Genomic DNA, 22421 nt, shown 5'->3' on the forward strand with positions numbered 1-22421 from the left:
TTATCTTTCTAGTTGCTATCACCTGCGCTGGTACTCACTGCTTTCAGGGAACACTTGGAACGGTCCTATTGGTGTTATTTGAATAGCATTTATTTTGAGAAGTGTTTGATACGGAGAGTAAAAACGTTAATGCCACATTAATTGAAAGCACTAAAGGAGAAGTCTGCAGGGAAACGAAATTTCTGTAACTTTTACGTATTTTCTTTTGTTTATCCCTTTAGATAAACCGTATTACGTAAAATATTGAATTATCTTCCCATATTTATTTGCAATAACAACTCAGGAAACTCAGGTTTTGTTTGTTTTTCGCGTGCAGGAGTAAACGATTGCCAATTGAATTATCCAAAAAAACTAATACCAAAGTAACAGTTACTTGTTTTTACTAATTTTAAACTGGTGAAAGTAGATATCTAGCACATGTTTAATATTCCACATATAATAAAACAACACTTTGGTGAAGATATATTAACATCCTTTCCAACTAAGAATATGTTAAGACAACATACGTTACGAAATAATGTTGTAAATAAATACAAAAATCTTTGAATTTCGCGGAAAGCTACACGAGGGCTATCTGCGCTAGTTGTCTCTAATTTAGTAGTATAAGACTAGAGGGAGGGCAGCTAGTCATCATCATCCACCGCCAACTTTTGGGCTACTCTTTTACCAACGAATAGTAGGATTAACCCTCACATTATAACGCCCCCATGGCTGAAAGATCGATCATATTTGGTGTGACGGGTATTTGAACCCGCGACCCTCATATTACGAGTCGAACGCCTTAACTCACCTGTCCATATCAGGCCGATGTCAATATGAAGTACAAAAATAAAACTTAAAGTTTTCGTTCTATCTAAAAGCACCTCAACGTTGCTAAGAAAATGGATAAAAAAGAAACATAATAACCACCAAAAACTGAAGAATAACTAATATAATAAATATAGAATTTTTAAACTTCTATAAGCCCTTTATGGAACATATAACAAAACAGAAACGATAGTAGCTATCAGAATTGTATCTACAACTTGGAACTGGTTACCGTTAGTACACCTATTTTAGCTCACAAAAGACCTCAGTGTAATAAACTGTTATCCTCGCATACGTGTAAGAGAAAATGAAACCTGGTCGACGAATGCAATAGATACACCTAGTGAATTGTGTAGTCGTTTAACACTCCTACGAAAAGACGTTTCTAGTCCTGATTTCTCCAAGCCCGTTCCCCTGGCTGTGGTTTCGCTAGATAGTAGATAGGGACAGTGGGAATCTCGTTAATCCATTCATTAATGGATTTAAATAGCAATTTCATTTAAATACAAAATTATTAGCCTAATATTAATAACCTTTCAAGTTGCTCTGGAGCCTATTAGGCCCCACTTTTCGTAGGAGTGTTAAAGATTCTGTCACATTAGAAAATTGTTGTCGACAGACTTATTAAGACAGGAAAGTACACCTGCTATATTATCACGGAAAGCTGCAGTCTAATGTAATGAAAGTCTCTTCTGATCTCTAGAGATAGGCAGTCTATCATACACTTAACCTACAATAAAGTTTCTTCAACTGTATGCACTCAAATAGTGCAAAGTATTTGTAGATCGACTTATAAACGCTAACTAAAAGCATCTATCAATAACACACAACAGTAAAATGAAAATGACTACCCTCAAAGCATATCCTGCGTGCTGATATAAAGTCCTAATGTTTTCCGGGTTTTTAAAGCATGTTTTAACTCCCGTACATTTAATTTACTAAAACAATACTATATAAGGGTAGATTTTGTTATTGTGTAATTAATATAATTGTATATTTTGATAATAATTATAAGCATTAAACTTTGATTAACTTACCTGTAAAGTGGATAAATAATTAACGGAGAGATAATATACAACTGAAAATCCACTGCAGAATACCACGTGTGACTTAGGCACTGGAAGAAAATTAACACAACACTGAGTCATTAGCGCCTGTAATACGTGTTTCACAGTATGACAATGTAGTATGACGGTGTTAGTAGGCATTTCTTACACAGTGCTTTACAACAACTACATTATGAAATATATATCAAAACTACGTTATTTTGAAAATGAATAAACATTTCTTATGAATAGACAATGATATTCAATATAATTGAAATATTTCTGTTACTCAGATCAATTAAAAGTTACGAAATGTAAATATTTCTCTGTTAAGTTCAGATAATGATTTAGAAACCTACAACTTAGTTGATGAGTGTATGAAAGAAAGCAACGAATAAGTAAACCTATACATCAGAGAACTTCGTAACCTGAATAGAAGTATGCATTATGCATAATGGAAAGTTAAGAGACGAAAATAGAAGTATGCATTATACATAATGGAAAGTTAAGACACGAAAACATAACGTCCTGGTGTAGGTCACATTGACAGAAGTTACCAGAAAATATTTATTACCAACGATTTATAATGGATAGATGATACATTAACAAGTGGTTTAATATGAATGTTTAGTCTACTGTATAAAGTTTAGTAACTGTAACAGTTACTTCTTAATATATTCTTATTTGTAAGTTTCATTACAATCCTACTGCTATTTTTTACCATGTTTCCATGTTTTTCTCATTACATTTCTTTTCAATAAAGCTGTAGAACTGAACAAAGTTATTTCTTGCCATATTTTTAGGTGTAATTTTTATTACACTCCTATTGGATAAAGTTGAAACACCATAACAAAGATGTTTCTTACCACAGTTCTGTATTTAGTTTTCATTGTACTTCTATAGTATAAATCTAAGGAGCTTTAACAAAGCTATTTCTGTTTCATATGTAATTTTTATTACATATAGGTGAGGTACTGTAACAAAACTGCTTCTTACAACATTTTCAAGTGTCTCTCTTTATGTTTCATATGTAATTTTTATTACATATAGGTGAGGTACTGTAACAAAACTGCTTCTTACCACATTTTCAAGTGTCTCTGTTTATTACACTTCTATTGTATAAAGTGACAGCATTGTAACAAAGATATATTTTATCGCATTTTCAAGTATATCTATTCATTACATTTCTACTGTAAGCTATATCTTACCATATTATTAGTGTTGATGAAATTATGAAGGTAGAGAGCGTTCAACCACCAATTTTTTTTACACCAGGTGTCGTACATTATGATAGTGTCCAGCCAAGCTGGACCTTCCCCCACATACCGTAAAAGTACAGCAGAAAAAGCGATAATAGCCATCATCAAAGGGGTCATGCTGTATATTATGGAAAAACGAAACAAAACATTGATTAAAAACAAACTGTATATACATACATACATACATGCATGCATATACACCTATGTTATAATTTTAAATTGCCTGCTAATCGTAACATTTTGTTTCTTTGAAAAGTGCAAATTGCTCACGCGCAAAAATATTTGATAGAATTTTTGTCCAGCTAATTTGGTTTGGTATTTAAAAAGATTCACTTTATTTAACGTTTATATACAATTGCTTAAAAATTAATAATGCTTTTTATTATCTTAGAGCTAATACATGCTTAAATAAGAGACAGAGCTACATATCTAATAGTCGACTTATGTGGGATTTTGACGTGTGGAAAGTTTCTTAAGAACAGTTATTTACTTTTAATTGAAAAATAAGATCAAGAAAATCAGTGATAACGAGACAAATTATTCAAGGATTATTATAAAATGCTATTAGACAATATAAAAGTTAATATGCGTCTTGTATGTCGCTCCAATAATCAATCAATATTTAAAACAGAACTTACAACTGAAACGTTTTCATATTTTCGTATAAAACTCGATCGAAACTAGAAATTTAAAAATAAATCCGAAGACTACAGGTAAATATAAGCATGCCGGAGTTTTAATGAACAAAATAATGCCAAATTTAGGCTTGATATACAAGCATAAAATCAACACATTTGTAACTGTTAAGCCTATTTGACGTATTCCATATTTTACTGCTGATGTATACAATATTACCAAATACATTAACAATCTACCTAGTTATTTAATTGTGTTGACCTCAAGGAATAGAGGGGAAGAGGGAATAGAAGATGATGTCATAGTTCCACGAAGTGACACCAGAGGGTGCTACTGTGTTATGGTTTCAGTTCCACAAAGAGAAATGAGATTAAGCATTATTACGAGCACGTTGCTTGGCCGCCATGATAGGCATAAGTTATCAAGCAGCCATGACATCTGACAACGACGGTTATCTAATACAACAGCACACGTTACTAAGGCCACAAAGAGGCATCAGAGGTCATGTTTTTAGAAGAGTGAGTGATATCACAGTTCGATACCAGAGCAAATTGTCTTAACAAAGTTCTACTGGCGAACACCATTGCTAAGGTTCTATAGGCAGATGATGCTACTAATGAAAATGTAAGCACAGTTCATAAGTTCATTGATTAATTAATGGTATTTTACTTTACATATCTAGCATACTTTTACAATTATCTATTGCTTTATGTATAAATACGTCACTAATTCATTACTTCTAAATGTTTTTGCTTCTATGTCTAATAATTTTTTACTGTTTCTAGAGCTGGACAGTGTTACTATCACATTTAACATACTAATTATAATTATCGCTTCAACATCTAATCATACTTTTGCCAATATCTGAAAAAGACGGATATTTCGTGACAACCTCTCAAAATATCATGCAATAATTTAACGTACAGTATTACTGTTTGCCCTTATGGTTTACATAAACTATTACCGTACTCATATAATAACAATTTTCATTGTTTTTGACAAAATATTTCATTGTACACAAGGTATGTTATAGTATTTCCTGATACACGTTTAACAAGGATGAGTGGTATTGTTAGGCATAACGTCTCTGTGTGTGTTTTATAAACATATTAATTTATGTTACAATACTTCTGTAGAACTGCATACAGGTGTTAACTTGTCTCGATTTATATTTATAGTTTTCATTTACGTATTACATGTGTTTCTATAGGAGGCGAGTATTACTAACACATTTCAAATACTTCTGAAAAGTTTTTGTCACGTCTAACGTATCATTTCGATAAATATTGAACTAGACAGACGACTGTATGATTTAATACACATTTGACGTACTGATTATATTTAATTGCACTTTTACATTTTCCTACGTTTTATATGTAAAAAAATCATCATTAATTCATTACTGTAATTATTATATATCACCAATTCATCCTGAAAAGAACGCTTATTTAAATCTCTACCTTGCTAACATAAACCAGCTGTCTATGATGTCTATTGTGATTACCAACTGAGAAACGGTTTACCTTAACATGCTGGTAGCCAATGGCAACGAGGACACGAATTTGGATATATATTTAGTAACTTGTAATTTTAGCTTACGTTTGACGATTTGATTTGGCGTGTTTTGAGAGCTATCTGCGCTAGCTGTCCTCAATTTAGCAGTGTAAGACTAGAGGAAAGGCAGCTAGTCATTACCATTCACCACTAACTCTTGGGATACTCTTTTACCAACGAATAGTGAGATTGATTATAACATAATAACGCTCCCACGGTTGAAAGGGCGAGCATGTTTGATGAGACGAGGATTCGAACCCGCGGCCCTCAGATTGCGAGTCAAGCGCCCTAACCATCCGACCATACCGAGTCCTCGTGTTCAGAATATCTAAAGCTGATACACGAAGGACATTGACGTTTTCAACAAGTAATCACGACTCTCCTACCACGTGAAAATCCTTGTGAGTGTCCAGACTGAACTTTACTTATTTTCTCTCCCTTCCATAAAAACACTGATTGAAGAACATCAGTACACTGAATATTATTCTTTATATTCAGTGTCCAACAGAGGACTTATTGAATTTTCTATATCACGACCAGGAGATAAATAGTTATTATATCCTGCAAAATCATATCTTCATGTAAAGTCAAAGATTGTCAAGTCTGATAGTACCAATATAAAAAGAGGTGTAAACACCTCTGCACCTGTAAACATGTTACTTCATTCTTTGTGAATTTACATCTAAATAACTAGCTCATGTATGTTTCACAACTTTACGCCTATCAGGCCAATATAGAAACTTTACTTGGTAATAATAGACAACCTAAGAGCAGTAATTTGACATTTAGTATGTAAATAAAATACATTGTGGGTAGAATTGATAATCTTAATGATGATGAGGATGACGGAATCAAAGACTCCACGTGGATGCACGTGGTAGTGATACAGTCAACATGATCACTGGAATACATTTGATCATCTCTTTACCGAACAAGTTGTTGCTCAATGGTACAAGTTTTGTATAATGTTGAAACAGGACTCAAAATTTTAAAACAGCATATTTCTACCTATGCTCGAAAAGTCAAGATCAGTGCATCAATCATTTTGTGGCACATTAAAACATTTGAGAAAGGAATAACTAAATATCCATTGAAATATATATAGAATACAAATCGTTTTTAATTCGATAAGGAAACTTACGAGAATCTATTGATAATGTGATTTTAGGTCAAGCACCGCCACGTCTTATTATAGAATCTATTGAAAACGATTCAACTGACAAATCTTGGAAGAAATATCCATACAGTTTCATACAGCACAATATCAAGTTCATATAAATCAATATGGATGGCAAACAGATTCCTGCTTACCTTTACAGTCAGACTTTGATGCAGAACTTTATATGTACAAAACTATGAAACATTACTTGGTAGAAAGGGAAAACAATTTCGAGACCAGTGAATTCATGTAAGATATGACCAATAATCGGGAGGACGTATACTGTTTGTATTTGATTTTACATGTGATTTATCTACTGGAGATTCACAGTTTAATTTAGTGAAACAGGAATATTTGCAACTTTAAATACATTTTGGTAGCTCCTTATTTAACATTATAAATGTTCTAACCTATGTCAAGTTTTTGAAATAGATCAGTCTAGAAACCTCATAACCGATGTCTAAGAAACTTGGAGGTCTGTTTATCTGTGATACACAACCTGACCATACAGAAAAACAATTGTAAGTGATCATTCTGGACCCTAGTCATATAAAGCTTGTAGCCACTGGGTCTTTATTTACATAGTTGGAGATGAAAAAGGATTTATTTTTGAATTTCGCGCAAAGCTACACGAGGGCTATTTGCGCTAGCCGTTCCTAGCAGCTAGTTATCACCACCCACCGCCAACTCTTGCGCTACTCTTCTACCAGCGAATAGTGGGATTGATCGTAACATTAAAACACCCCCACGGCTGTAAGGGCGAGCATGTTTGCTGCGAGAGGGATTCGAACCCGCGACCCTCAGATTACGAGTCGAACGCCTTAACCCACTTGGCCATGTTGGGTCTGATGAGAAGGGAGAATAATGTGATCCATTAGGCCTACCTTCACATAACCTCAACATAAGAAAACCACCAAGAAGAACTGTTGAACGTGCACGGACTCTAATCATTGGTGTGAAGACAATATTATTTGTGTAATGCTTATTATTTTTGTCGACACGTGTCGAAAAGGAAAACTGTTATCTAAATTTAGATACCATAAGGATATTAATACGTTTGTTCGTGGTTTTTGTTGTGAAACGTATTCATGTAAATAAGTCCATAATAGATATGTCTCTTTTACGTAGATCATATTGCAAAATACTTACTGTGAAAATAATACAGTGTTAAAAAGATATGTTGTCAAGAACCTTTTATTATGGTAAATTAATAATAGTTTTATTTATAGTAAAAAACATTTATAGAAATACTACTATTAACAACATTGTTCGCCTTTGTAAAACTTATTTAATACTTTACTTATAAAGCGGAAATGTAAAATCAACATTATTTGTTTTAAGACTACATTATATCAACGCGCCCTCTGATGCCACTCCTAGTGAGTAGTACTCGAGGTACAGGTCTTTTGCATATTATTAAATAGTTATGTAACACTCAGGTATTGGCATATTGCATAATAGTTATGCAATCCTTAGAAGGTATCGTTTTATCTCCGGCATAACTACTGACATCCATCAGAGACGTTACTTGTATTTCTAAATGTATAAAGTTTTGTGTTCTTTACAAACAAGCCCATCACATTGTCTCATAGTACCAGTAAATGTAAACTATAAACGTGTAATTTGATTTACTTTTTTTTTTATAAACATGATAAAACATTATACAATATGACACTTACCGCCAGTAACGATGAAAATAAAACCACGCCAGGGGAAGTTTTCCTTCCGATTTTGTCAGTTGTTTTAATGTCAATAATGTTACCAAGAAACCACTAAACACAGAAACACCGTATGATTAATAACCATGGAAATCCACTTCCATCTAGTGTTCAAATTATATATAAATTTTGTATGTCTTTCAGGCAAAAAGAGAAAGAATAGTATTAAAGATTAGTCCAAAACTCTTCCGATAAAGTGACTGATGTCGGTAAGATATTGAAATTCACTTATATAGAGTACAACATTTTCTTTCATTTGAATTCAAGTTACAGAATGATATTGTTAGTTCACAAGACAGTTTTAATATATTGTAAAATCTAACATCTGTTACGAATGTTAACCACATATCGAGATACCAGAACAATAAGAAAGTAATGTTTTGTTTTATGTTTTTTAATTTGACATGACGAACCTTGGACATATGGTTGAAACAACAGCTCCATTTTATCTAATTTATCAAATATTGGCTTTAGTTAACTTTTTTATTATCATTTGTGATTTTGTTAAATTTTCTTAAGCTGTATCAACTATATTGAGCAAGAAATTAATTTATAATGCTACTTATTTTATTAATGCCTGTTCATTTTTCAAATGCTCTGGATTAGAACATAGCTTTAATAGATCTGTAAACATACGACATTTTCTATGACGTCGTATGACTTGAATGTAGCTAAATTTTAGCATGTGAATTTTCCTTAGTGACAAAAACACTTATACTATTAAACATGCCCCCTAGTGGCACATCGGTATGCCTGCGGACTCACACCGCTAGAAACCGAGTTTCGATACTCGTGGTGGGCAGAGCACAGATAGCCCATTGTGTAACTTTGTGCTTAATTCCAAACAATCAAACTTTACATAAAATTTGTAGAAAAATTAGTAAGGTAAGTCTAAATAATGATGATATAATTCCATCTTTAATTATAGTATCATTTTTCACAAAAGTACCAATTGATCAAAATATTAATTGTTTTGAAGACAAATTACGAGTAAACAATATACCAGTCATTTTAATTTTAAAATTCATTTTTTTTCAATTTAATAATAAGATCTCTAAATGCCTATTTATGAATTTGCAATTGCTTCTCTTATTTTGTGATATTTTTCTTGGATAGATTTAGAACTGTTACTCTACGCAATACTAAGCTTAAACCAGAAATATGGGTTAAATATATCGATGATACTTTCGTAGTGAAGCGACGTCGTTTAGAAATATTGTTGGTTTTCCCTAATCACTTAAATTGAAGTAAATAATAGTTTACCGGTTTTGGACGTATTAGTTAAGAGAAACAAAAATCAGCGAGAAATTACGTTTTATCATAAGCGTTTTCTGTTATGTCGTCACACCAAGAATCATGTCATGAAGTCACAAAAATGTCAGATTTTTATTCTTACGATAACAGGTATTTGAAGCTATATTGTAATCCGATACATTTAAAAAACAAACTGTTGTTAATTAAGTATGTAGTATTAATTAAAAGTTTCTCGCTTCGTATTGTTGATATAGTTGTGAGAAAAATTAATAAAATCATAAATGATAATCAAAAAACTAAATTAAAATCAATATTTGGTAGTTTGGTTTGTTTGGAATTTCGCGCAAAGCTACACGAGGGCTATCTGCGCTAGCCGTCCCTAACTTAGCAGTGTAAGACTAGAGGGAAGACAACTAGTCATCACTACCCACCGCCAACTCTTGGGCTACTCTTTTACCAACGAATAGTGGAATTGACCGTCACATTATAATGTCCCCACAATCGGAAAAAATGGATAAATATTAAACAAAACTAAAGACAAACTAAATCTAATTGAGAAAACCTATATTTATAAAATTAAAGGTGAATGTGGTTGTGCATACATTAGTCAAGCTAAAAGAAACTTAAAATTTAGAATAATTAACATAAGAGAAATGTTAAAAACATTATGTTAATTTATTCTATGCCTACTATGATGAAATCCATAGTTCTGCACTAGTTGAATATGTAAGTCATACTGGTTCATGTCATTCAGTGGAAAAAAAACAACTTATTTGCACTCATTCGAATGATATGATAGCTAGAAATAACAGATTTTGGTTTGTACTGAATTTTACACAAAGAAACACGAGAATTATCTGCGCTAATCGTGTTTAATTTAGCAATAAAAGACACTATATTTAGTGATTTAACTTGATTACTTTATTTGTAGGATATCGATAGCTCCTAAGAAAGGCGTAATAGCGAAATATTGAGCTAATAAAGTTACATTCTGGAGATAAAAGTCGTGATTTTATTTACGCTTATAGCAATATTGTATAAGAAACTCCACTCAAGATTAATATTTTTAGTTTTAATCCCTCGCTTTTGAACTAGTTGATAGTCCTACGTCAGGACTATAAACAATAACTTTTATTATTGTTGTTTTTGTCTTTGTAACAACAACAATGTTGTATTCTATGATTATCATTTTACAATATTTTACCTTCCCGTTCATATGTATAGGCTTATGAACTATACAAACGTATTAAGTGAAGCCTTGAAACAGGTAGCTGAAACCTTGCGCCAAAGACTAATAACAAGAAGGCGTAGTTTGCCCATTAAAACTCATTGACAATATAAGTTCTTTTTTTTATGTATATTGTATAAAAAGTTAAACTATCAACACACACCGAGAATTAAATAACGTTAATCACCAGTAACCTCGGGTTTTCTCGAGTTTTCCAAACATACGTTAAGATAACACCCCGAGCCTAAGGTTTATAACAGTGTTAGGAGTTACCGTTAAAAAATAAATAGATTACAATACTGCTATCATGTTTGTTTCTTTGTATTTTACAGATGTTTTTACTACGTTCTATAATTTTTTTGTATATTTACAAATTTTTCGAACGTAATAAATTTACTAAATAATGCCTCTGATTAAGTAAATATCAAATACTATTTAGTATCTAGATATAATTTTGTACCTAAGAAAGAAGAAAGTGTCGACAGATAACGTTCCATTTACAAGAGGTTGAATCCAAAACGTCTGGGACATACTTTTCATGTTAACGCCACCTTCTGTCAAGAGTAAATGAAACAATTAAATAATTAATATTCAAAATAAAATAAAAGTTACTTCTATTTACAAAGCTGTTTCTACTTTCGAAATATAGTATGAAATAGATCTGAAATTGTTCTTCTTAGCGAGTGTATGAGGCCACTCACAATTGATGGTAAGTACGAAACACCAGCATTTCTCTAACCCGACACCAAAATAAAATAGTAGACTAATAGTCTTTGTAAAGGGTTTAGTTACTATGTGTCGTCATTGTGGCCCTATATTTATATATTACTTTGCCTAATTTAAAATTAACAAAAATATTGATTTCTTGTTTCCATTGGCAATATTTGTTACAAATCTTGAATAACACTGTATCTAAATACATCAGAATATTTGGGTTTCTTGTTTTGGCCGGTAGATTTTAAAAGTTATTCCAAACTATCAAAATAATACATTGTTGGAATCAATATTACTGGCTCAAATAAGAAACAAAGATGAATTTGTTCTCTTTTTTTTTAAACATTGCTAACAATAAGTTCAAAATAATATTACATTAGGCCATATTTCGCTGTTGACACTTGTTGACAATTAGAAAACATTTTATTGATATCAACAACAGAACAATTCAATGTAAACAATGTAACGGGTTACAAGACGTAAAAGTCGAAATGCATGAATAAAGGGGAAAAACAAACATGTTCAATAGTGTCTTAAACACCAGGTTTGGGGAAAAAACATGTTCAATAGTGTCTTAAACACCAGGTTTGTTTATTAAATTTCGCGCAAAGCTACACGAGGGCTATCTGCACTAACCGTCCCTAATTTAGCAGTGTAAGAGTAGAGTGAAGGCTGCTAGTCATCACCACCCACGACCAACTCTTGGACTCCTCTTTTACCGACAAATAGTGGGATTGACCGTCACATTATAACGTCCCCACAGCTCGGAGAGTGAGCATGCTTGGTGTGACGGGGATTTGAACCCGCAACCCTCAGATTATGAATTGTGTGCCTTGACCACCTCGCCGTGCCGGGCCCAAACAACAGGTATAAACCACTCAGCATCAAGAATTTTAGCTTACGTTTGACGATTTGGTTTGGCGTGTTTTGAATTTCGCGCAAAGCTACAAGAGGGCTATCTGTGCTAGCCGTCCTTGATTTAGCAGTGTAAGTTTGACGGCTCATAACGTTAAAATTTGATATCTAAAGTAGACATAATGCAGACAGCACCTTGTGCACCTTTGTTTTAACAACAAACAAATGAGTTCAAGTTCAAGTTTGACTGTGTGGGTATTTGGGTATTGATGTTGTTAAATACCCAGGAGGGTCAGGTACATTTGACCTCTTCCTCCCTCCCGAACGATTATAGCGTCTGTCTTTAGGTTTTTTTTTTTTTTTTTTTTAAAGCTTTGGGCCAGAGTAAAAGTATAACATCATACTCAGGTCCATTTCAGGGCTCAGTCCATGCATGGACGAACAAGAAAACAAATGAGCTATATTACAGAAGTTTAATTTGAATTTCGCACAAAGCTACACGAGCGCTATCTGCAGAAAATAGATTTAATAATCACTATTAATAACAACATCACATTTTATTTGTGATGTTAACAATCTTGTAAGTTATGCCTTTTAAGGTTCATTATTTACAGCACATATTTATAGTCCAGTCTTCATGATACGTTAATAAATGTTATTCTGCAGTACTCTATGGTAGAAATTCATTACAATTATGTAGTCCTCGTACGATAATGCATTAGAAATATGTTTATTTAGTTCATAATTCCTCATTCAGATCACTACTTCTCGTTGCTCATCACAGATTTACAGCTATCGTAGTCTTAATAACTACACAGGCCAAGACAGACATCTTACTTTTCTTTCATTTTACTTTATATTTGTCTCTGTGTATCTTTAAGGTTAGACCATGCGTGTAATTTCAACCGTTGACAACATAAGATCACTAGTCATTCAATAAATAGCATTAAGTAGGAAGCTGAGTTACTTCACATCAATATTAATAGTTTTAAACCTCTAGTCTTTCTCTAACTGATTACTCAAAGCTATCATGTGTAAAACAGTGAAATGTAAAACAAAACGATTTAGAAAAATAGAGTCCAAAAGGCACGAGGAAACAGTTAACAACAAAGTGAAGTTTAAGGTACAATTTACATAGCGACCCTGACTTTAGTCATATGAAATAAGTGTGTTTGTTTTCTTATACCAAACCCACAGCGAACTATCTGCTGTATCCACCGAGGGGAATCGAACCCCTGCTTTTAGCGTTCTAAATCCAAAGACTTACCGCTGAAGAAGCGGGGGACCGTATGAAATAACCACAGTTTTTAATGAAACAGAAAAGGAGTTTTGTTTTGTTTACAAATTACACATAAAATCGCTTTTATCATTATAAATATAACTGGAAGTAATGTAGCTGGATTGACATTTTCTTGTCATAGGTTAAGAATAGTTGATGTATTTATTTACTTTGCTTCTTCCAAAGAGATTACATTTAATATTCATTATTGACTTACTCTAAGAAATAAAAGTGCTAGTTTTCTTGTCAAAATAATCGTAATGTTGTATTTAGAAATACTTGTATACTTGAAACTATAATTCTTGATGTTGTAAACTACTACAAACCTTCAAGTTCTGGTAAACATGAACCGTACAAAGTCAAACATGAGTTAACACGTTCGTTCAACATTTCAACAGAACTATAGTCTGTGTGTGTCGGGCTTTAAATGTTATTCTCTGGCGTTTATTCTCCTCTTTCCAATTTTATAACAGTGCGAAATAATTCAAATCACAGATAAGCCTAACTTATATTGGATTTCACAGTTATAGTAAAGTTAAAACCACAGATTAACCTACTTGGATTACACTACTATAAAAAGCTGAGATCACAGATCAATCAACTTGGATTCCACTGGTGTGGTAAGGTTAAAATTACAAATCTGTATATTTGAATTACGCTACTATTGTAAAGCTAAAATAACATTCAGTCCACATGAATTACATTGCTATGGTAAAACTAAAGACAAAGATCAGAGTTAACCATTTTAAAACTGCTTTGAACTATTTTAAGACACGAATCAATAATATGTAGTTCAAACGTGTATGGAAAAAACATGAGCCTTCCTAGTTTTATTCGAGTGTGATAAAGTTTAACAAACAGCTCATTATATTTGTTTCTTCATATTTCTTTTGTACAAATGACACCTATCAGGGAGCGTATAATCATTATTGTATGTATAAAATGGTTACAGGAATTTAAAACACTTACTGAAAAAGAGCCATTGAACAGCGAAAGAACAGGAATGTCCCGTAATGATCCACACAATGGTTATAAAACGAATGCCATGTAAAATGTCAATGGATTCTTCTGATGTTGAGGTATTGAGAAGTTTCTCCGCATTTTTCTTCAACGATAACGCCCTCAGTACTTGAATTACTTTGTCGGCTGAACCAAGAAAAATACATACACACATAAACATATATATTACAGAAAATTATGCTGATAAAGTTAAGTAAACAAAATCAAAAGGAAGGACTGCGTTAAAAACAGCAAATCCAAACCTCTGATTAATTATATTAGTTTGTTTATAATCTAAAAACAAGTCGAAACAAAAAATTAAAAACTTATAAACAAAAACGTTTTACTATTTAAAAAGATTCCAGGGTGAAAGCTGTAATATGGGATGTAGAATGTACCCTAGGTTTTGGAGGTGACTGAAGAAGTAGGACCCACACTGCGGTAGGGGTACACCGTCTATCAGTCTTAACTTCCATTCGCCAGTCTCACATAAAGAAATAAAATAAAGCAGTAGCAATACATATGGAAATAGAAATTAGAAAGTGTTATAAAGAGTGTTTTCAAAATACAATATGGGCTTAAAGCCGTACATACTCCCTGAACGTTTCGCTTAGTGTCCTGACCCTGTCCGAACAATGCTTGGCAACGTATTACTCCCTAACCATTGCTCTAATTGTTTTTCATAAACTTTAAGCTTTCCCTTACAACTTTTCACAGTATGAACTACTACCCGATTCTTTCACTGGGTATATTTCATAAGTCTTCATCTTGATATCGCAACTTTTACATTATATAATCATTACTCTCTGACTATGTTCCATAAATCTTGACCAACATTTGACAGTCATTTTTGAAGTTTAAAAATTTATATATATCACTTTGTAACTCCAAAAATACTAACAATAGACACCTTTTTTAACGATTACACACCTGTCGGTCGTTCCAAAATGTACGATCGTTTAGAGATAACTCCATAGTTGATAATTAACTCTCTTAGAGCACAATTAATGTAGACATAGATATAATAATATAGGCTTACCTGTATTTGACTGAACTTGTTGGTCACAAAGAATCTCCAAAGATCCATTTATCTGTTTTCTTCTGAGACGTAAGTTAATTTCACGAACCTCGTGTATGAACATTTCCAAGACGGTACTGATAACAACGAGACTTACAACACCCAGGAGAACTGTCCTGAAAACATACAAAATAATGTATTAAACTTTATTTATGTTTATGTACTAAAAATTGTTGTTCACAAATAAGTAGATTAAATTATACTTTTCAGCATGCCCAAGTTTCACTCAAACTTTATTTTTAATCTGTAATAACAGACACTATATTCACAATGAAAGTTACGTTACACCAAACTACGTTATTAGACTGTTTTGTTGATTTTTATCATCATTAGTGCACACAGATGGAACTTAAATGGTAAAGTATAGATTGAAATAAATTGTTTTAATTATCTGGAGGCTGTTATTCTCCTAACTTATTGGATACTGATGCATATTTATCAGGGAGCGTATAATCATTATTGCATGTAGAAACTCATAGAAAAAATATTTTGTATGAAAATCAAACTGTATGATGTATAAAAGCTTATTCTATTCTGCCTCTTCCTGGTGGATTAACACTATGCTCGAGGAGCTATAACACTAACATTTATTGGATATTAATAGTGATGTATATTTTCGGGGAGCGTATAATAATTTGTGTTGAAATGTTCATTAAATATTAGTCAAATTACAATTCTTACATCATTTATCGGTTGTATAATTAAAGAAACTTTGTTCACAACGTTTCATCAAGTTTACCTGGCATCACGAGGTGAAACGTCGTGAAAAAATTAACAAGTGTTATACTGTACAAACTTTAAAGCCTCGTGTAAAAATAAAAAACAGGAAGTTCATTCTAATATTCAATATATATTCTTACACCATTCCACACACGAAGTTCATTCCAATATTCAATATGTATTCTTACACCATTCCACACACGAAGTTCATTCCAATATTCAATATGTATTCTTACACCATTCCACACACGAAGTTCATTCCAATATTCAATATGTATTCTTACACCATTCCACACACGAAGTTCATTCCAATATTCAATATGTATTCTTACACCATTCCACACACGAAGTTCATTCCAATATTCAATATGTATTCTTACACCATTCCACACACGAAGTTCATTCTAATATTCAATACATATTCTTACGCCATTCCACACACGAAGTTCATTCTAATATTCAATACATATTCTTACGCCATTCCACACACGAAGTTCATCCTAATATTCAATACATATTCTTACGCCATTCCACACACGAAGTTCATCCTAATATTCAATACATATTCTTACGCCATTCCACACACGAAGTTCATCCTAATATTCAATATATATTCTTACGCCATTCCACACACGAAGTTCATCCTAATATTCAATACATATTCTTACGCCATTCCACACACGAAGTTCATTCTAATGTTCAATATGTATTCTTACACCATTCCACACACGAAGTTCATCCTAATATTCAATACATATTCTTACACCATTCCACACACGAAGTTCATTCTAATATTCAATATATATTCTTACGCCATTCCACACACGAAGTTCATTCTAATATTCAATATATATTCTTACGCCATTCCACACACGAAGTTCATTCCAATATTCAATATATATTCTTACGCCATTCCACACACGAAGTTCATCCTAATATTCAATACATATTCTTACACTATTCCACACACGAAGTTCATCCTAATATTCAATATGTATTCTTACACCATTCCACACACGAAGTTCATTCCAATATTCAATATATATTCTTACGCCATTCCACACACGAAGTTCATCCTAATATTCAATACATATTCTTACACTATTCCACACACGAAGTTCATCCTAATATTCAATATGTATTCTTACACCATTCCACACACGAAGTTCATTCTAATATTCAATATGTATTCTTACACCATTCCACACACGAAGTTCATCCTAATATTCAATACATATTCTTACACCATTCCACACACGAAGTTCATTCTAATATTCAATATATATTCTTACGCCATTCCACACACGAAGTTCATCCTAATATTCAATACATATTCTTACGCCATTCCACACACGAAGTTCATCCTAATATTCAATATATATTCTTACGCCATTCCACACACGAAGTTCATCCTAATATTCAATACATATTCTTACACTATTCCACACACGAAGTTCATCCTAATATTCAATATGTATTCTTACACCATTCCACACACGAAGTTAATTCTAATGTTCAATATGTATTCTTACACCATTCCACACACGAAGTTCATCCTAATATTCAATACATATTCTTACACCATTCCACACACGAAGTTCATTCTAATATTCAATATATATTCTTACGCCATTCCACACACGAAGTTCATCCTAATATTCAATACATATTCTTACACCATTCCACACACGAAGTTCATTCTAATATTCAATATATATTCTTACGCCATTCCACACACGAAGTTCATTCTAATATTCAATATATATTCTTACGCCATTACACACACGAAGTTCATCCTAATATTCAATACATATTCTTACACCATTCCACACACGAAGTTCATCCTAATATTCAATACATATTCTTACACCATTCCACACACGAAGTTCATTCTAATATTTAATATATATTCTTACACCATTCCACACACGAAGTTTTACACAGTTCCTGATTCTAATTAACTTTCCAGTTAGTTTCTTTCAGGTGTCTTATTATAGAAACAATTCAAACACGCCAATTAATAGATTAGAGAAAATATACAAATTTTAAAAATATTCTCACGTTCGAGTCAATACTGAAGCACATCGAACGCGAATAGTTACTGTAAAACTTGAACAATACTTACAGTTGAGTTGGTTAGTTTGGTGTTTTATGGCACAAAGCAGCTAGGCTATCTGTGCCTACAATGTTTTGTTTTTTTATTTACAAACCTCTTGATGAGGCCTCATAATCACATATATTACATACAAAACAAGTACAACAATCAAATACGCAGTTATATACAATTGATTGCACCGAATACTATCTGTAATTGGTAATAATAAAGGACACACAATAATGTAACGTTGTTAACAAGGGCAAACAAGTTTAGAATAAAATTGAAAGAAAGAATTGACATTATTACGAATAACATACGTGGAATAATCAAAACTTATTTTCTTTCTTCACTGACCATTATAAAATGACAACAGATTTAAATGGATATTTTTGGCTAAACAAATTTTCCTAACAGTTATAATACAATATTTAGCTAATGTAATCAAAATCACACACTGTAGGCTGTCATCTTTTCTTAATCCTTCTAGGAAGCCCTGAACAAGAATTCGCTGTTTCTGACTCATTGGTACTGATTTTTGAATGATAAAGGAAATAGTGTCGAAAACTAATGTCCATAAGGGTTGAACCATTGGACACAGGCAATATAAATGTCTCACTGTTTCAGTTTCCTTACCACAAAATGTACATAAACCAGTATCATGTTATTGCATATGAACAAGTTTATCGTTCGTCATTAGAGCATTGTGATGAAATAAATAATCCACATCAGTAAAGATAAAGCCTTTAAATGGGTGATAAGTATATTTATTTTCTTCCAGTTAGTATATATTAAAATATCTTTCCATGCAGTAGCGGGGATGGAGTTCTGGTATATTAACTTAATCAGTTTTTTAACAGGAAGATCATTTAAGTGGATAACATTTTCACCGTCTGAATCAAACACCTCAAAAATAAATTTTGTCGTACCTGTAATTGGGGGAATCTCTCTTTCAACCAAGTCTTTCCATTCTTCTGGAATAGCATCATATAACGTTTTGTAATACTGTCTGACTTGAACAAGTATCACACTTCCTGATACATCCTGACATAACTCGATAATAGTTTTAAGGGAAGCCAACGGGGGACAAATTTGTAAGTGAAGTCCCTTAAGAGAATTAGTCCCGCGCTATTTGAGTTTGTACTATTATATTGAAATATCACAAATACTATTTTTCTGGCTGATAGTTTCTTCTTTAATATAAGGCCCGGCATGGCCAGGTGATGAAAGCACTCGACTCGTAATCTGAGGGTCGCGAGTTCGAATACCCGTCACAACAAACATGCTCGCCCTTTCAGCCGCGGGGGCGTTATAATGTTATGGCCAATCCCACTATTTGTTGGTAAAAGAGTAGCCCAAGACTTGGCGGTGGATGGTGATGACTAACTGCCTTCCCTCTAGTCTTACACTGCTAAATTAGGGACGGCTAGCACAGATAGCCCTCGAGCAGCTTTGCGCGAAATTCCAAAAACCAAACCAAACCAACCAAACCTTACTCTGTCGCTTCTACATTAAAGACGGCTAGTACAAATTGCCTTGGGGTAGCTTTGCGCGAAATTCAACACAAGCAATAAACATGATTACACTGTTATTACAAATGTCCAAAAATATTTTATTTGAAGAGATTAATGATCTTAAGAACAACATTTGATGTTATGTATATTCTTCGTCAACATTAATCTGATGTTAAATACATTTTTCGGCGTTATAAGGTGACGGTCAATCCCACTATTCATTGGTAAAAAGAGTAGCCCAAGAATTGGCGGTGGGTGGTGATGACTAGCTGCCTTCCCTCTAGTCTTACATTGCTAAATTAGGGACGACTAGCACAGATAGCCCTCGAGTAGAGTAGCTTTGCGCGAAATTCAAAACAAACAAACAAATCATAGACACTGGCTTACGAGATATCAGTGGTTGTAAGTGTGAAAGGAAAAACGCATTTATTCGAAAATCGTGAAACATGACTTCTGGACATCAAATATCAGTGGTTTGTTTTGTTTTTTTTTACTTTAAACAAAACAAAAAGTGTCACCCCCTTTAAAGAAGTATCCAAAACGTCAGGTAATTCTCTGAACTTTGTAACTCTTAAATAATCTAGAACCACTACTCTATTTTAATAACCCGATAACTAAGGTTATAGTTACTTACACAAGCCCGCGAATTTAAACTTCATGAAAGTTGTTTTGGTAAGGGATTTCCAATAATTCAGCTACGTAAATTTCTAAAATAATATTAATTTTATCCTATCATGTAAGGATTTTTTTTACAAACTGGAAAGAATAAAAACACTCACTTAGATAAAATTTACAACACATTTACCATAAATATCACAGAATATGTTTGGTTTATTTACAAAACCTCTTGTTGCCATTGAAAAAAAAAAGTAAAGTCAAAGCTTTATTTTTGTTGTTGTTTTGAATTAAGCACAAAGCTACTCAATGGGCTATCTGTGCTCTACCCACCACGGGTATCGAAACACGGTGTTTAGCGTTGTAAGTCTGCAGGCATACCGCTGAGCCACTGGGGGGCTAAAGTGTGTGTGTGTGTGTGTTTTCTTAAAGCAAAGCTACATCGAGCTACGTGCTGAGCCCACCGAGGGGAATCGAACGCCTCATTTTAGCGTTGTAACTCCGTAGACTTACCGCTGTACCAGCGGGGGACCAAAGTCAAAGCGCACGCACAGACAAATACTAAGAAGATGTGACACGTCATCACAACCTGTTAACCTTTTATATACTAGTAGTGCGTTTCTGGTGGTTCTAGAACGATCGATAAGGATGTGACGTCGTGATTAATCTAGAGAAATCTATGGCCACTAGTTGTCACCATTTTAAGCATAATAAAATGTAACTCAATATAAATGATAATGATTCAAAGAATACATATGACGTTTAATGAAATATCTGTAAGTAATGGAGGAAAATCGATGTCATTTACAGAATCAGAGTATAGAAATTACTATAGAACGTGTTAAAATTTCAAGACGATTAAACCACCGCAGGCCTGTGTTATTAAAATTTGAAAACATACGTGCAAGAATGTTTTATCCGTAGAATAGGTATAATGTACTATAGAACTCGAACTATTTATCTATGTAGGCACACACAGGTTCTCTTTGTTTAAAACTCGTAAACAAGAAACCTCAAATAAAGTGAAACGAAGTGAATTTTTTAAATTGTAGCAGAACTGAAAATGTTTTAACTTTTCTACAATCTGTCACCAAGTGTTATATCATTCTATTTTGACACAGAACTACAAAACCTGATACGAACAACACATAAATACGAGTTGTTGTAACTGTCGCTTCTTCTTTGTAGGTATTTTGGTATGTTAGAAAAAATTTTAGGTACCCATGAGTGTCAGGTGCAAAATACCTCTTCCTCGTAGAACCTTCAAATGTGTTTGTTTGTTTGTTTTGAATTTCGCGCGAAGATACACGAGGGCTATCTGCGGTAGCCGTCCCTAATTTAGCAGTGTAAGACTAGAGGGAAGGTAGCTAGTCATCACCACCCACCACCAACTCTTGGGTTACTCTTTTACCAAGAAATAGCGGGAATGACAGTCACATTATAATGCCTCCAAGGCTGAAGAGGCCAGCATGTTTGGTGTAAGAGGGATTCTAACCTGCGACCTTCAGATTGCCAGTCAAGTGCTCTAACCACCTAGTCATGCTGGTCCGTATCTGTGTGTACTTACATCACAGCAATAGCAGCTGCATCATCTGATATCTTGTTTTCATGCGTGTAACAATGAGATATAGAAGCTCTCCAGCCCTGTGCCTCTTGATTTACAGCTAAAGAGAAAAAAAAATCCAGTAATTAGTGTATTGTAAATCTAAATGTATTCGCACTATTTCTGATTTGTACATATATGCTCACACACACACACGTATTACATTTTCTTATCCAGGTGAATATTTTACACATTTTGTTTTCCGTTTATTATCTCTTTTTATCTTTCTGGTAGATTTGTGAAGTCTAAAACAACCATATCGTTTACTAGTTAGATTTAAAAATTTAT

The 22421-nt window shown here is 33.1% G+C and overlaps 1 protein-coding gene across 1 annotated transcript in view; it reads right to left on the reverse strand.

Annotated features, from left to right (window-relative positions):
* The window catches only part of LOC143252035 (nose resistant to fluoxetine protein 6-like), a 43994-nt gene that overhangs the window by 17290 nt on the left and 4283 nt on the right, over nucleotides 1-22421 (reverse strand). Inside the window, exons 2-8 of the mRNA XM_076503584.1 lie at nucleotides 22098-22194; nucleotides 15548-15702; nucleotides 14479-14655; nucleotides 11122-11215; nucleotides 8141-8233; nucleotides 3062-3230; nucleotides 1845-1924 (exon numbers count right to left, since the gene is read on the reverse strand). Of these exons, the coding sequence (XP_076359699.1) occupies nucleotides 1845-1924; nucleotides 3062-3230; nucleotides 8141-8233; nucleotides 11122-11215; nucleotides 14479-14655; nucleotides 15548-15702; nucleotides 22098-22099 (770 nt within the window). The 5' untranslated portion in view covers nucleotides 22100-22194. The remainder of the gene's footprint in view (nucleotides 1-1844; nucleotides 1925-3061; nucleotides 3231-8140; nucleotides 8234-11121; nucleotides 11216-14478; nucleotides 14656-15547; nucleotides 15703-22097; nucleotides 22195-22421) is intronic.

Source organism: Tachypleus tridentatus, chromosome 6 (assembly GCF_004210375.1).
Source record: "Tachypleus tridentatus isolate NWPU-2018 chromosome 6, ASM421037v1, whole genome shotgun sequence".
Classification (NCBI taxonomy): Eukaryota; Metazoa; Arthropoda; class Merostomata; order Xiphosura; family Limulidae; genus Tachypleus; species Tachypleus tridentatus.